This window comes from Dasypus novemcinctus, chromosome 17, assembly GCF_030445035.2.
Source record: "Dasypus novemcinctus isolate mDasNov1 chromosome 17, mDasNov1.1.hap2, whole genome shotgun sequence".
In the NCBI taxonomy this organism is placed as follows: Eukaryota; Metazoa; Chordata; class Mammalia; order Cingulata; family Dasypodidae; genus Dasypus; species Dasypus novemcinctus.
Window position 1 is genome coordinate 4860648 of NC_080689.1, and position 16167 is coordinate 4876814.

At 64.0% G+C, this 16167-nt stretch overlaps 1 protein-coding gene across 2 annotated transcripts in view; it reads right to left on the reverse strand.

The window, feature by feature from the left end:
• Positions 1-16167, reverse strand: part of CRACDL (CRACD like) — a 119451-nt gene that overhangs the window by 13741 nt on the left and 89543 nt on the right. For both annotated transcript variants that reach the window (XM_071208730.1, XM_071208731.1), the window contains exons 4-7: positions 11539-11674; positions 11081-11245; positions 6446-6646; positions 486-1962 (exon numbers count right to left, since the gene is read on the reverse strand). In XM_071208730.1, the coding sequence (XP_071064831.1) occupies positions 486-1962; positions 6446-6646; positions 11081-11245; positions 11539-11674 (1979 nt within the window). The remainder of the gene's footprint in view (positions 1-485; positions 1963-6445; positions 6647-11080; positions 11246-11538; positions 11675-16167) is intronic.

Here is a 16167-nt window from a genome sequence, read left to right on the forward strand (position 1 = left end):
AGCCCCCCTCAGGAGGGCAGGGCAAGTCCTGGACTCGGGGCCTTGTTGGGGACCTACAGGAAAAGGGGAGGCCGCGGCCGGCCCGCTGACCGTCCACCTCCTCCCGGGGAACGTGCTGGAAAGCAGGTTTTTGCCTTTCCCTTGTTATCCTGTGTCAATGCACCTGGCTTCTCTGTACTTATTCAAACTCCTGGTACTTCTGTGTCCCCTTCTCTGCTCTCCATACTTCTTTTAATTTTCTTTTTATGTTTTCTTGTTTTATTTTTTTTCTTCTACTTCTTAATCAAACCTGATGTCACTGCTACTAAGCGGGATTTTGACTTTTTTCCCCCCAATTCCCTAACAACAAGGTTCCCCCCCAAAGTATTTCGATACACGTGGGGGTCCAGCAACATGCCCCAGCTAACGCGGATTTCCCTGCCGTCTTGCCCCCCAACACCCTCTGCGAAGCCCCTTCCCCTGTGCAGGTGCCCCGGGACTCTTACCCGCGACTCGGGGCGGCCTTCTCTCCACCGCCCGGCCCTCCTTCCTGGAGTCCGTGGGCGCGCCGCCCTGCTCCAGCTCCCCGGGGCCGGCGTGGGGGGCCGCGGGTGGGCACGGGAGGGTGAGGGCCTGCAGCAGCGGCTTCCTGGGCAGGGGTGGCTTGGAGCCGAGCGGCTCCAGGGGCGGGGCCTTGCCCTTGGCCCGGTCGCTGGGGGACCTGGCCCCTCGAGGACTGGGGGCCGCCCCGCTTGGACACTTGTCATCTTTGGGGAGCAAAGCCAGTCCTGCTTTGTCCAGCCTGATCTCGGCGCTGTATCTCTTGACGCCTCTCTGCTCCGCGGAGGGAGCGGCTCTGTATTTGAACGAGAGGGAGGTGGAGCGGAGTTTGATGGCGAAGGGGCCCCTGTCCTCCCCGGGGGGCGGCTCCTGCGCAGCGGGGCCGGGGTCCCTGGGGGCCTGCGCGGCCCGGCTGCCCGCGTCCCCGTGGTCCAGCTTCCCGTCCTGGGGCTCGGGAAGCCCCTGGAGGTCATCGAGGGCGGCCTCGCTCCGCCAGGCCAGGCCGCTCTTGAGGAGGGGCAGCCGGACGCCCGGGGGACCCCCGGGGCTGGCGCCTTCCGGCAGGTGGACGCCGCCAAGGGGCGGGCGCAGGCGGCACGGGGACACGGAGAACTTCTTCCCGCCCCGTGGCTCTGCCCTCCGCTCGGGGCCCCCCTGCGGAGACTGCGCCTGCTCAGCCTTGGGGGCCCCTGGGGGGGTGGTCTCTCTGTCCAGGGAGCAGGGGGCGGGCTCCCCCCGCGGTGGCTCCGAGGTGGGAGGCGTGGGCGACGCGCTGCGGCCGGCGCCCCCCGACGGGGCCTTGTGCTTCAAGCAGCTCTTGGGGGGCTGCGGGCTCGGGGCGGGGGCTGTGGGTTCTCTCTCGGCTCCGTCTGGGCTGGGCACCTCCAGGGCCGGGCCCGCCTCCTCCTGGGCAGCCTTGTCTCGCCCGTCGGGGCCAGGGCAGGTCTCCGGGGTGGCGGTGGCGACAGTCTCGGGGGGTGCCGTGTCCTCCTCAGGGACGCAGGCAGAGGGGCTCTCAGCGCCCCCCGGCTCACGGGCCACCTGCGCAGCCCCGTCCGCGCCTCCAGGCTCCTCCCCGCGGGGCTCGCTGCCGGGCTCGGGGTGCGGGGCGCCCTCGGGCGGAGGCGGCGGGGACCCCGCGGGGGGGGCCTCGTCTCTCCCGGGCCGGGTGGCCTCAGGGGAGGCCGGGCGGCTGGGGGGCGCGTCCCCCTCCTCTGTGCTGGCGCTGAGCGCGGGGCAGTGCCGCAGGCGGGCCCGCCGCGCCTGGGTGCCCCCAGGCCCCGCGCCCCAAACCGGCACCAGGTCCCGCCGCCCGGAGCCAGGGCTCCCGGGCGCAATGAGCGTGGCCGGTGGCCTGTCCCCGTCGTCGTCCTCCTCCTCTGGGGTGCCCGTCAGGTCGCTCAGGGACTCCGACTGCGCGCGCTGCGGGGAAGGGGCGACAAGGGACAGCGCCGTTACTGGGGCCCCGGGGGTCCCGCGTGCCCGTCTCCCTGCAGCCCCCCGCGAGGGCGCGGCTGTCCTCCCCCACTCCCCTTTCTGGTGTCTGGACCCCCGACCCGCAAGCTGGCCTTCCCCAGGGCAGCGGCGCCGCGACGTGGAGGTGGCCCCCGCCCGGCTCGGCCACCCCATGCTGGTCAAGCCACTCCCGTGGGGCAGCACCACCGGGCCCTTCGGTCCAAGCCGAGAAAAGGGAGCACGGGGCCCTGACCCAGCGGCCGTGTCCCCGCACAATGCCCACCAGCCTCCCACACCCCCGCGCAGCCTTCACAGCCAGCCCGGCTGCCTCCCCGGAAGACTCGGGCCGCGACCCACCCAAGGGGCTGCAGCACCCCAGGTTTCCAGCCCAAGCCCTCTGCTCCCCCAGCCCCCAGGCCCGCCTCGGGGCCGCCGCCAGGAAGCCCGGCTGCGCCACGCGGGCTCGTCTCCAGCCTTTGGAGCCCTAGTGGCCGCACAGGCGCGTGCTGCCTGGTGGTGTTTTTCTTCTGGGAAGTCTTAGAATTCAGATTTGCGTCCCCTCCCTTGTTTTACACAGGCACAAGGTCACATGGTCTGTGACGGCTGTCTCGGGAAGGAGATGAAGCAAAAGCCATGTGTGAAAACGACCAGGCCAGGGGGCCTTTGATGAAAGCACACACCGGGGACCAGAGGCCAACGGGCTGCGGGCAGCTCAGGCTTCTTCTCTGGAGGCAGGAAGCACCCACGGGGGGTGGGCTGGCTGTCCTGTGGGTGCTGTCCAGCTGGCAGCCGCTGGCTTCCGGAACCCAGGGCGGCTGGGACGCCGGGGACGGCACCTAAGGTAACTCTTGCCAAAAACACGCAATCCACTGCCCTGTCATCACAGCACGACGTGGAAGGGGGTTTATGGAGGAATCTTCCAGAGCGGCAGCTTCTCGGCTTAGCCGCACAACGGGCCTTTGGCTACTTCGGGAAACTGTGGGTGGGGAGGCCTCAGGGCGCCGGTCACGTCCTAAACCCCGGCCGCGGCCGAGCCAGCCGAGCGCCGAGGACAAGGCCAGGCGCGACCCCCCTTCGGCCTCCGGAGCTTCCAGGGAAGAAGGGGCGGGAGCCGACGCGGCGGCGTGGCCTCGCTGGCCCAGGGCAGCCCCACGCCTCCCGCTGCCCCATCCAGCGCACCCAGGTGCCCTCCCAGGGGAGCACAAGGGGTGACCCACGGCCCGGCCTGTGCGATATGGAGCGGCTTTCTCCGTGTCCCGTCCCGCTGGAGAGAACCCCCTTGCAGGCAGGGCCCACGCCACCTGTGGGTGATGGCAGCGCCAAGGCTCAGCCCGGGCCTTGCGGCGGGCAGCTCTGCCGGCCACGGGATGGCGGGCGAGTCATCGGGTGCTGCTGCCCCTGAGAAAACGGTTTGGTGCTACCCGCTGCTGGCCCTGCCCGGCCTGGGGCGAGGAGCTGGTGTCGACACATGGGCCGCACCCCTGAGCGCGCGGGACGTGCTAGAGCAGACGGCTGCCGTCGATGTCGATCCGCGTCCCGTGCACACGCCGCAGGGTTCTGAGAAGCAGGGAGACTTCTGGGGTGACTCCCAGGGCTGCCCCTTCTCTCTCCCAGTCTCTGCTTTGTGGGGGCGAAGGGGTCGGGCCGACCCAGCAAATGCCCTTGTGGATACACTTTCCAAACTCTCAACAAGTCCCACGGGCTCGGAAGCCTAAGATTTCACTGCGCGGAGTGGGCTTTGTAAGGTGAGAGGAGCCTTTTTACCCCCAGAGCTCCCAAAGTCCAGAGCCCAGATGTGGAGGAGAGCTGGCACCCGCGCTGGCAGAGCTGGGGCAGGCCTGGCCGCCGTCAAACGGCTCTTCTGCCCCGTGGCGGGCGAAGGAAGGCGAGGACCGGAGGGAAGACTCAGACACCCTGAGCCTCTCGGGCGCGGGGGAATGGAGGGGCTGGAGAAAGAAAGCAGAGCAGTGGGGGCGCAGCGAGGCAGGGCCGGCCCGGGCCTCCCTGCCCAGTGACGCCCGGGGGGACGCGGCGCAGCGGGCAGCGGCTCGCCTGGCAGGAGGGACCTCATGGCCGAGGGGCAGAGGGCTTGGACAGATTTAGGCCAGAGACCGCCTAGGAGCAGGAGAGCGCATACTGGAGACAGACGCTGGTGGCCACTGGCAGGTGCCGTCTGGACACACGGATGCCTCAGAGGACTTAAGAAGACAAGGGGACTAGTGAGGGGACAATACGGGATTAACTGAGTTTCAGTGAAGGTATGACAGTGTTTACCCCAGATGGACTAAATCAGCGTTTCTGTCATTCTACAAAAAGGGGTTCAAGAGCGGAGCCAAGTTCAGAAGCTAAGAAGGGCACTGACGCTCTGCCCAGGCAGCGGAGGGCGGGGGTGCGGGTGGGGGGCCACGCTTCCAGCTGGAGCATGAGCCAGGCCTCCCGCTGCCACCAGGTCCTGGCAGGCTGGGACTGAGTCACGGCCTTGAGGGCCACAGGTGGGCTGGCACACCATGTGGGCTGTGCCACAGGTAGGCTGGCACCACAGGCGGACTGGCACACCAGGTGGGCTGGCGTGACAGGTAAGCTGGTGCCACAGGTGGGCTGGCACCACAGGTGAGTCACCACAGGTGAGTCACTACAGGTGGCTGGCGGCACCCCCAGCACTGCAGCTCCACTCAGGCCCAAAGGTCCTGGACCCTGCCCCGCCCCTTGCTCCAGCCTTCGGTGTGGCGCCAGCAGCGTGAGCCCGTGCGCACATGCCGTGCCCCACCTCACACCTGGGGGGCCCTGCCTTCCCCGGCTCCTGCACAGCCGTCCACGCTGCCGGCACGCGCTTTCAGCCCCCTCCACCTGCCTCAGGGAAAACGCGCTCTCTGCAGGGGCCCGACAGCCCGGGCACCCCGCCCGCTGCCCGCAGCCCGACGTGGGGCTTCATCGACACCCGCCTACCGTGACAAGAGGCCGAGGGAAACGGCCTGTCTCTCAGGTAGGACCAACCCCCCTTTTGTTAAATGTCCGTTGGGCAGAACTGAGCCACTGAAGACGCCAGCTCTCGGAAGTCGCCGTGGTTCCTTGCGGCCCACGGACCTCTCTGGGCTGTCCAGTACGGAAGCCACTGGCCACATGTGGCTACTGAGAATATGAAAAAACGTTAGTGCAACTGAGGAGATGCATTTTTCATTCTATTTCGATTTATCTAAATTTAAATAGCCATGTAAGGCTGGTGGCTACTGTATGGAAAGCTTGAGATCAAGGGATCCTAAAGTAGTGTTGTTTTTCAGATCTCCCATCTACTGCCTCTGCGCATGCTGTTCCTTCTGCCTGAAATGCTTGTCCCTTCACTCACACCCAGCTGACTCTGACTCCTCCCCTAAGTCAAGGCCTGTCGTCAGTTTCTCCAACTGCACCCTGACCTTGCTGTCTGGACAGGGCGGTCTTCCTCGCTAGGTCGTGGATGCCCACGGCAGGAGCCAGGGGGCGGGGACATCAGCGCCTGGGTGCCTCTCCCTGAGCACAGCCTCCGTGCCCGCTGGCCCCACACCCTCCGAGGGAGGGAAACTGTGGCAGCAGCCAGCCTGGGAGACGGCGAGGGGCCACGTGGGCCACAAAGCCAGAGCAGCGCGCGAGCGAATCGGGGGCTCCCAGGAGCTCCTAAGAGCCCGCCCCAGGAGGGGGCGCCCACGGCTGCCCACGGAGCAAGCCCCAGGAGGGGGCGTCCACGGCTGCCCACGGAGCCCACCCCAGGAGGGGGCGTCCACGGCTGCCCACGGAGCCCGCTCCAGGAGGGGGTGTCCACGGCTGCCCACGGAGCCTGCCCCAGGAGGGGGCGTCCACGGCTGCCCACGGAACCTGCCCCAAGAGGGGGCGTCCACAGTTGCCTGGGCGTGGGTGTGCACTCAGTGTGGCCGTGTCCTCTCCTGCCCGTCAGTCATTCATCGTCAACGACTGTTTGCACTCGGGGCAGGCAGTGACTCCAGGGGCTGGGTCCGGCTCGGGAGCCCCCAGGAAATATGCATTTACAATCACCCTGCGGGCGAGGGAAGGAAGCCACCAAAGTGGCCTGACGCAGAGCTACCGTCCACGGGACCCCAGGGTGAGGCCCTCCAGTGAGGCCCCCTGAGCTGGGGAGGGGGTCCTGGCGGGGGGGGGCGCGCAGCCAGCACCTATGGAGACACCCTGCAAGCTCAGGAGCACAGGGGCCCAAGGCTGCCGGAGGTGGGCGGGGGTCCTCGTGGGCCGGGGGCTGCGGAGGACACACCGGACCCCCCGCCCGGAGTGTGGTTCACAGGGCGGAGTAGGCTCCCAGGAAGCACTTGGAAAATGGACAGGCGGACGAGGGAATGAATGAATGAGTGAGTGAATGAATGAGCGCGCGAATGACGGAGCAGCCCCGCAGGGCAGGAACCCCGCAGGGCAGGACCCCCCGCGGGCCGGCCCGGGCGCCGCCGCTTACCGACGCCAGGCGCCGCAGCTTGCTGGAGCGCTGGTTGCGCGGCTTCACCAGCAGCTTGTGCCTGGCCGCCGAGCTGTCCAGGCAGGAGGAAGGCTCCGGAGGGTGGCTGAAGTCGGCCGGCGGCGCGCTGCTGCTGTCCCTGAGACGGGGCCCGGACGGCAGCTCCGGGGAGGGCGGCCGGGACGAGGGGGCCAGGGAGACCTTCAGGGGACAGGGAGAGAGCACGCGCGTGAGTGTCACCTCAGCAGGGGCGCGGCGGTGCCAGCGGGGGCACGGCCTCTGGCCCGGGCAGGTCCTTCCTTAGGAAGGGAGACGCCGGGGAGCTGGAGGGGAGGCCGACCCCTGGAAGCCCGTCGCCCGGCTCCAAGGGGAGGCGCAGGACCCGTCCCCGGCAACCCCTGCACGGTGACCTGGCTTCAGACGCCACCGGCCAGCGAGGCCCTTCCAGCACTTTCCCTGGCCCAAGGGCAGCCCGAGATCCAGGGTCTCCTGGTCCTGCCTCTGGAAGGCTGAGGGTTTCAGGGAGGGGTTGGGGCCCAGGCTGTGCCAACCGTCCACCCAGCGTCCACCTCTGTGGCTTTGGCTGCTCCGTCTAGAACGTTCCCATGGCTTCCTGTGCCCTCCTGGAGAAACGTGGCCTCCAGTTACCTCTGCCAAGTTACAACCATTTCACGAGGCAATACCCAGCAGGGAGGAAGGGGCTCCAGCTGCAATGCCCTGAGCTGCTGCCCACTCGTCGGGGCGGGGCCCTGAGCTGCTGCCCACCTGCTGGGGGGGGGGACCCTGAGCCCACCTGCCAGGGCAGGGCCCTGAGCTGCTGCCCACCTGCCGGGGCGGGGCCCTGAGCTGCTGCCCACTCGCCGGGGCGGGGCCCTGAGCTGCTGCCCACCCACCAGGGCGGGGCCCTGAGCTGCTGCCCACCTGCTGGGGCAGGGCCCTGAGCTGCTGCCCACCTGCCGGGGCAGGGTCCTTGGCAGCACAAGCACCACGTGGGCCTCCTGAGAGACGTTTCTCAGCCTGGAGGGGGAGAGGGCGCCGGGCAGTGGGGACCGGCAAGCCCATTCAGCCCAGATGAGGGGCAGAGCAAGGAGACACTGGGCAGTGCGGGGCCTTTGTGGCAGCTCTGAGATAAAGAGACCAGCTCTGCTCCAGCACGGTGTTGGCAGCCGGGGTTATGCCTAGGTGTCACCCTGAGAACAGTTTTCCTTGTTCCCCAGGGGTGAGGAAGCTCTCGTGAAAGGACCCTGGCAGGGCCCTGCTCCCCCCGGAGCGCCAGGCGGCACGGCGTGTCCAGAGCCTTCGCCCCCCGGGGGGGCAGGCCACCCCTGCGAGAGGACACGAGTGCCGAGCCAGCATAAAGGCCCCTTACGTTTCCTAAGGGCAGTATCAAGTTCCTTCCCGTAAACCGAGAGGGGCCAGTCAGGAAGCGGCAAGCGGGGAGAAGGGCTGCAGCGGCCACGGCCACCTCCATTCATGGGCAGCTCCTCAGGTGCTTGCAGGGAGAAAGCCAGAAGCATGACTCTTCCCGCAGCATGTGGGGTGGCCGGCCGGGCCGCAGCTGCCCCGGTGTCCACTCTGGAGCTAAAGACTCGGGAGACACTTCCGAGGAGGCTAGGGGTCACTTTCCCCGGCCCTCCCCTCAGAAGGCCACAGAGAGGAGGGACCTGTCCCACGGCCCTGCAAGCTCGACTGGAGCAAAGCGTGAGAACTGGGCAGAACACCCGCTCGGGTGTTCTCGTGGATTCGGTGCCCAGCGAGGCGGTGGCCAGCAACGAGAACGTCACCTGGGACCCCGCGAGTCTTTGTCACCCCTCTGTGAACCCCAAAGGCTCCCAGGAGTAGCAACCCCTGCTCCTTCTCCCCTTGGGCCGCTCCCCCCGGGCACTGCCTCCCCAGAGGGCATCGTGCGACCCGCCGAAGGCGGCGGCTGGAAGAGTTGGCAGCCCGGCGCCGGCCCCTCCACCCCTGGCCGGAGAAGCTGGGCAAGGGGCTGCCCTCCTTCCCCAAGGACAGGGGCCTCCGCCTCCCGCGCCAAGGACCTGCGTGCTGCTTCTCGCAGCTGAAGCCCCCCCAGGAGACCAGACTTCTGCAGCAGCATTCTGGCTTCTCGGTCTCTAGGGCCACCCCAGAACATTCTGGAAAAACCAGCATCTTGAAGGCGAAGGAGAATCATGCACTTCGTCTTTGATCAGTGAAGCCGCCGCACAGGGGTCGGGCCTGCTGGGGGTGCTCGGGGGGGACGTGGGGGCAGGGGGGCTGGCGGCACCTGCAGCTTTTACTTCTGCAGGGTTGGCTCCTCCTCGGCCGTTTATTTCTTGAAAGTCGTGCTTCTGGATGATTCTGGAAGCGAGAGATTTAAAAGGCCTAATGCGTGGCCCTGTGGAGGGGGGACGTGGCGCAAAGGGCCTGGAAGAAACAGAGTGGGGTTCGGAGGCTTTTTCGAGCCCCAAGGACGGCCAAGCACGGAGCCTGCGGGAGCGGCCAGCAGGCAGGGGCAGAGGCCGTGGGGCAGGGCAGGCGGCCGGCGCCGCTGCTGGGGACCGCTCAGGGTGGTGGGGCGGTCCCGGGCTCCTGCTGGCGTCCCTGGAGGGGACCCACTGGGTCTCCCTTACTCCTCTCCAAACCCTCTGAGGACGCAGTGCCGAAAGGCGACGGGACCTGCCCTCTCCAGCGGGCGGGCGGCTTTTGTCCTCTGCAGGACGTCACCTTCCCTCGTCGCCCGGAGTAAAGGGGCTCAGCTGTGGCCGGCGCGCCAGCGTGTCCTGCCTACCGGCCGGACACCCGGGACATGGCCACTTGTGCCCAAGTGGCGGTTCCCTCCAGGATAATGAAACCTTAAAAAATAACTATTTCCTGCAAAAATCATTTCACCGGAACAGACCGCTTTGCGGGAGTTCCAAACGCCGCCACTGAAGACTGTCCTTCAGGACACTCGCCAGTGGTTCCCCATCCACACGCGGTCTGTGCAGGGTGGGAAAAGAAAACGCGCACGGCGCCTCTGGGGGTCGCGGGCGCCTGTAGAGCTGACACCCGGCGTTAGACGCACGTTTTGGAAAGGTGCGTTGTCTTCCCCTCGCAGTGGGCCGACTGTGAACAAGAATCTTTCCCGGCACAAAACGTGATCATTATGTCTTTAAAACCACGTCGATAAACACGGCCTGCATTTCTTTTATTGTCTTCTGTGAAATTAGTGGATTGTTCAGATAAGCCCCGTGTTTGATGAACTCTCACAACCACGCAGGGCGGGTGAGAAGGAAGCATCAGCCGCGGCCCAGCCCGCGGGGCCCCCAAGGCTCACTTCCTCAAGGGACGGGGTGGAAAACGCCCGCTCCCCTCCTCAGCGCACGTCTCTGCTAAACACAGACGACTCTGGGGCTGGTGAGACTCTCCCCACCGCGTGGCCCCCAACACACGCGGCCACGTCTGGTCCCAAGGTGGAGACGCTGAGCGTCACCCCCGTGTGCCCGGCAGCCACGCCTGGGCAGCCGCGCCCCCGGCAGCGTCCCCGCCGGTGCCTTAGGGCTGAGGCGCTTGGCGGGCAGGGTGGGCGCCACCCCAGGGACGGAGGCAAGTCCTGCCCCCGGCCCGCTCCTCGAATGGGGGAGCCCGCGTGGGTGGGCCCTGGCCTCAGGGGTTCAGGAGCAGAACAGGGCAGTGCCCCCACTGCTCCGGGGAACCTGAGCTGACACCCAGCAGCTCTCTCTCCTGCTCCGTCCTCGATGGTCCTCTGCCACCCACAAGCGCACACAGAGGTCAGCCAACACCCCTTCCGCCTTCCTGAAGGCAGGAGCTAGGAAGGCCACGTTGAAGGGCTGGACAGAAGAGCAGCACAGAATCTGCAAGACTGAGTCACAGCGCAGTCCCCAAGGCTTCAGGGTGGGGGGCCCCGGGATGGCGGGGGGACCAGAGGCCGCCCGGGGCAGGGCGTGTGGGTGTTCCAAGCGGGTGCCGGCCCTTGGTGGCTCTCCAAGGATCAGCTTAACAGGATAAGCCTGACTTTCACCCACCCACGGCAGGGCTTGTCTACGAGGGAAACACAACACAATCACTCCCGCCTGCGTGGCTCTGACACGGTGCCACGAGTGCTGTGATGTCCACACCCGAGCCAGAGTGGCCGCCTCGCCCCCCACCCCGTTTAGGGGGTGGCTGAGGACCAGCCCCGCCCCCACGGAGGTCAAGCCATGGTCCTGCTCGTCCACGCTCCCTGCCGCCACCCCTCCCAGCGCCACGTCTCGCACTCGTGCCCCTTGGCCCACGAGTTCTCGCTGTCCCAGGAGTCAGAGCACGGGGAGCCTGGCCGAAGGACAGTCCATTTTATACTTCCTTTTCCCTCCAGCCGCATCGCCACAGCAACAGAAAACCGACACAAGGGAGTTTCACGTCCTTGGAGTGGGACGTCTCGGCCGTCACCTGCTCAGACAGGAACTACGAGGTACAGGGTGGATGAAATCAGGTCGAAACTGTCAGAGAAAGGCCGTGGGGAGCAAGTCTCCAGGTAAGACCTGCACGGCTGCTCCAAGATCGAAAATAAGTGGAGGCCAAAGACCAGCTGCGGCCACCGGTGACGCGGTCGGACGTGACCGCACCGCCCCCCACGGGGCTGCTGGCCGCCCTCTGCCGCGGGTGTGGACTTGCCTTTATGATCGTGCCAGGACCCGTGTCATGCAGCAGGGACATCTCCGGGGGGCTCCTGGGCAGCCCGTCGTCCTCTGAGCTCATGCCGGCATCGCCTCCCTGCTTGGCGGGGAGGCTTCCTGGAGGAGGCGGCGGCCCCATTTTCACATTACACTGTATTTTTAACTAGATCGGAATAAAGAACACGAGCTCTCGTTTTCATCAGTGGCGTTTATCGACAGACCCGCCTGCTCCAGTTCACCCGCCCGGGACAGGTGGCCAGTGCCCTTGCCTGGCGCAGGGGCCTGAGCTGAAGGGGCATCAGCCCCCCGCCCTCCTGGGGTGCCACGGGAAGGAACCGAGACCCAGTGGTAACCACCGCAGCACGTCTGCTATAACATCCAGCAGAACGGTCTAAAACACCCTAAACTTATAGTGGCCACGAACAGCAGGTGGCGCTGCCCAGGGAAAGCCCTTACCTGCAGAGCTTTAATTCGATCGCACACATTTTCTTGGGAAAACACCCGCACGGGCCGAGGAGGGTCCTGCCCGGACTCGGGGATGAAGATGCTGTCGTGGGAGAGGGCCCGGCTGCCCAGGGCACCCCTCGACTCCCTAGGACAAGAGAGGCACGGTGAGCCTGCGCCCGTCCCCCCTCCCGCTGACCGCGCCAACCAAGCGGGGGTGTGAGCCGACGGCGCCTCCCATGGCGAGCCCTCAGCTGCGTTCGCCCTTCAAGCGCCTCTGCCTTCAGCCTAGACCCCGCTGCCAGAGAGCAGAGGCAGCCCGCAGGAGCACCGGACAGACGCGAAGGCTGCGGGCACGCTTTCTATTCATGGAAAATCAAGGTCTGACGAGGTGTGAGGATCAAGAGGGCATGAGGGCAAAAAGGAAGGGCTGGCAGGGGGAGCTGGCGGGCCCCGTGCGGGTCGCCACGAACGCCACGAGGGCTGAAGGCCCATCTTGTGGGTGAGCCAGGAGCCCCACGGCGGGCTCGGGGCTGTCTGATGGACGGGTCCTCGTGCGAACTTCCAGCCCGCGAAGCATACCCTCTTTTCATTAAACTCAAGGGAAATGGAGGGGCCTCGGGTGACTGAGCTCCCGCCTACCGCATGGGAGGGCCATGGCTCGGTTCCCAGTGCGTCCTATAGAAAACGGGCAAGACGGGGACGACAGGCGGGCGTGGCACGCTGACGCAGCAAGATGATGCAACAAGGCACAAGAAGAAAAAACATAATGAGAGCCACAATAGGGCAGGGAATGGAGGTGGCTCAAGCAATTAGGCACCTCCCTCCCACATCGGCGGTCCTGGGTTCAGTTCCCGGTGCCTCCTAAAGACACAGCACACAGCAAGTGCAAACAACGAGGGGGTAGGGAGAAATAAGTTAATAAAAATAAATTTTTAAAAAAACCCACAAAACTCGAGGTGCCTCGACTTGGAGTAGAGATGGCAGGCCCCCCATACCCTGTCCCCAGCACTGACTTCGAGGCTCTGACTTGGAGCTGAACCCACAGGGACTGCACAAAGCATCACGGGAGGATGTGGGAATCAGCTGCCAGGCTCTCCTCGCAGCACTGCCTGTCTGAACAATAGGTGGAAGGAGAAGACTGCGACCTGACGGAGAAGGAAGGGGAGTCTGCGTCGCCCCCCGGGACATCTTGTGCACGCCAAGCTGCGCCCCACCCATCCTGTCCTCCGTGGGACGCCAGGGGCCCTTCCTACTGTAGATCTGGCTGCCGGGTACCGATGCTCCCCGAGTGACACGTCTCCCCAACCCACGAGAGCAGGCTCCTGTCCTCACGCTCCAGGGAGGGCTGCAGCCCAAGGGACCCAGGCCCCTCCAGCCACACGTGCACCCAGACTTGCCTCCTGCCGGGGGCCAGGCCACGCCCACACCTGGTGAACACCTGAACGCCGCCCCAACCCTCCAGGCTGAGGGCAACGGGACAAGATACGCTGGCAAGGCCGCCGAGGGCAGCACGCCCATGCCATTTGCACTGCAGCAGAGTCTACACAAGCAAGAGCCTGGGAGCAACCACGTGCCCATCGGTGGGGCCGGATGCAGTCGACCGTGCGACGTCCCGGCAGTGCAGGACCCGCAGCTGACCGCACGGGCGAGGAAGGCCTCCAGGCGGCGATGTACGGGCACCACCAGATTACACGGAGTAAAAGCAGAAAGAACCCATCCACAGAGCGGGAAGCACGCTTACGTACGTCACCCGTCGGGGGGCGGGTACGAACATACAGGAACATACACGAATAGGTGCATGTGTTTGCTTATATTTTCAGAAGGAAAAATAGAAGGATACGGAAAAAATGACTAAAAATGGGAAGCAGATGTGGCTCAAGGAGTTGGGTGCCTGCCTCCCACATGGGAGGTCCCAGGTTGGTTTTCGGTACCTCCTAAAGAAGATGAACAACGAGCAGACAATGAGCAGACATTGAGCAAAAACAACAAGCAAACCATGAGAAAAAACAATGAGCAGACAACAAGTGCAAAACAACTAGCAAAAGCAGTGAAAAAAAACACATGAGGCAGCCATCTCAAGGGGGGAAATGATTAAAAACAGTTCCTTTGATGGGGAAGGAAAGAAAAAGATGTGGCGAGAAGGTACAATCCAACCTACATTTACAATTTTGTCTTTGAAACTATACAAACATTTGATGTAATTAAAAGACAAAGAAAACAACCTCTAAAATTGGAAAACAAACAAATAAGCATCATCGTCTATTATGCTGTTGGAATAGCCACACAAAGAAAGGAATTATGTCTACTGACTTTAAAGCCCAGTATTTTGTGTCCAAATCCAGAGTGGGATAAATTCTATGAACAAAAAGTACAAAGATATTAAATTGCACTTAGTAGTCTTATTAGAAGTAAAATTGACAGTGCTGCTTTGAAATTATTAAAAGTGTATTGCAGGAAGAAGAAAACAAGTAATTTGGTTAAAATCATCAGGAACCAGGATTTCTAGTGAGAATACATACAAATAATCAAAGAAGTTAGGTAACAGTTTTGTCATATTGAACTTGAATGGTAAATATCAGTATGAATATTAAGATAAAACTTATTTCCTAGCTGTATCCACTGGGAAGTGTTAGAAGGAATGACAAGTAAATAGCAACGCTCGCCCGCAGCTTCTGGCTTGTAGCCTCTGACAACCTTCTCACATTAGAAGGCAAACACCAGCCAGAGTCCCTGGGATGAATGGGGGATTGCAGGTTGAGGGCAGGCAGTGAACAAAACAAACCTGGAATAAAGTCTGTCATGAATGAAAGCAAACCAAATATATAAAAACCTATTGAGGAGCGGATTTGGCTCAATGGATAAAGCATCTGCCTACCACATGGGAGGTCCGTGGTTCAAACCCCGGGCCTCCTTGACCCGTGTGGAGCTGGCCCATGCGCAGTGCTGATGCACGCAAGGAGTGCCCTGCCATGCAGGGGTGTCCCCCGCGTAGGGGAGCCCCTAGCGCAAGGAGTGCGCCCCATAAGGAGAGCTGCCCCATGCAATGAAAGCCTGCCCAGGAGTGCTGCCGCACACACAGAGAGCTGACGCAGCAAGATGATGCAACAAAAAGAGACACAGATTCCCAGTGCTGCTGACGAGAATAGAAGCAGACACAGAACACACAGTGAATGGACAGAGAGCAGACAACAGGGGGTAGGGGGGAGGAAATAAATTTTTTAAAAATTCTTAAAAAAAAACAACCTATATACTCAGAAATATTCTGAGGGAGTGGGGGGGGGGGGGCGGGGGATCAGCCCTTGCTGGTCACTGCTGGAGGCGGCCAGGGTCCCAGGGCATCGTCGTGAGGGTGCACAGCGGAAGGGAACTGAGCACCCGCCGGCCCTTCCTGCCCTAAGTGCATTTCAGAGCAGCCAGAGTGGAGTCAAATTCTTTCCAGACTTCCAGCTTGCAAATGCAGAATGATGACAGATTTAGAACCGCCACAGCGCAGGCCAAGCTCCCAGGGGAGGGTCCAGCCCGTGGGTGGAGGCGGGTCTCGGGATCGGACCCCTGAACCTCCATCAGTCTGAGTGTCACGAGCAGGGGTCTGTGCCTCAGCCATGGGGCGCCAGGCAGCACCCCGCCCCCTCTGCAACGGTTCCTCGCTCCCCCAAATCACACCTCCAGCCCCAGCTGCCAGGTGACAGGTCCAGAGCCCGCAGGAGCCGCAGGCCCCCAGAGAAGCTTCCAGGCAGCCCCAGCCCGCGGGGGGCGGGGGTCCCACAGGGCAAGGGACCTGGCTTCTCCGTCAGATCAGGGACAGGAAGCCACGGGGGGGGCCGGGAGGGACGTCCACCCGCCGGGAGACTTAGGCACCCCCGAACCGGCGGAGGGCGCCGGCTTCTCAGACCGGGTGGAGCTCCCGCGCCGCCCCGGCCGGTGGTGATGGCCAAGTGAGTCACGACCCGCCCCGCCCGGCTGTGGGCTGAGCACACCCGGTGCTCAGCGCTGCTGGGAGCAGGACGGCACTCCCCGGCCTCGTCACTCGTCCCCGAGCCTCCTTCCCCAGCGTCAGCCCAGGCCAAGGCCAACTCTTACCCCTCACCGAGCGCCAGGCCCCTGCGAGGGGCAGGGGGACATAAAAAACGGGGAGGACGCGGTCCCCGCTTTCCACGGGCCCTGGGGGTCGGGCGCGTGCGGGGGCTTTCGGGGCAGCGCTCCCCGCCGCTGCGCCCAGCGCGCCTCCCCGACACCAGAGCCACGTGCTCCCGCCAGGCCCGGCGCTGCCACGGGCAGGGATGGCCCCGGCTGGCACTTAGTAGGCAGGTTATCAGCGGAGCGGCGGCGTGCTCCCCGGGGCTGCTGGACTCTCGGCCTCCCCCTCCCCAGGCTTCAGAACGTGCCAGGTGGGGTCCTCCTGCTCCCTGCCGGGACCGGGAAGGAGAGAAAAATCCTTTCAGAATAAGAGAAACAAAAATCCCTCATCTTCCTGGTCTGCCATTTGGCGCCACGCAGTGGCCAATGCAATTTCTGCTTCTTTAAAAATGGGTGATGAAATGCTTTTTCACCTGAATAAAAGGGGGGATGGAAAAGGGCAAATGAGTTTATATGGCTGTGAGTCTCCAAAAAGAGCCGGGAGGTTATCAGAGGGGTTGC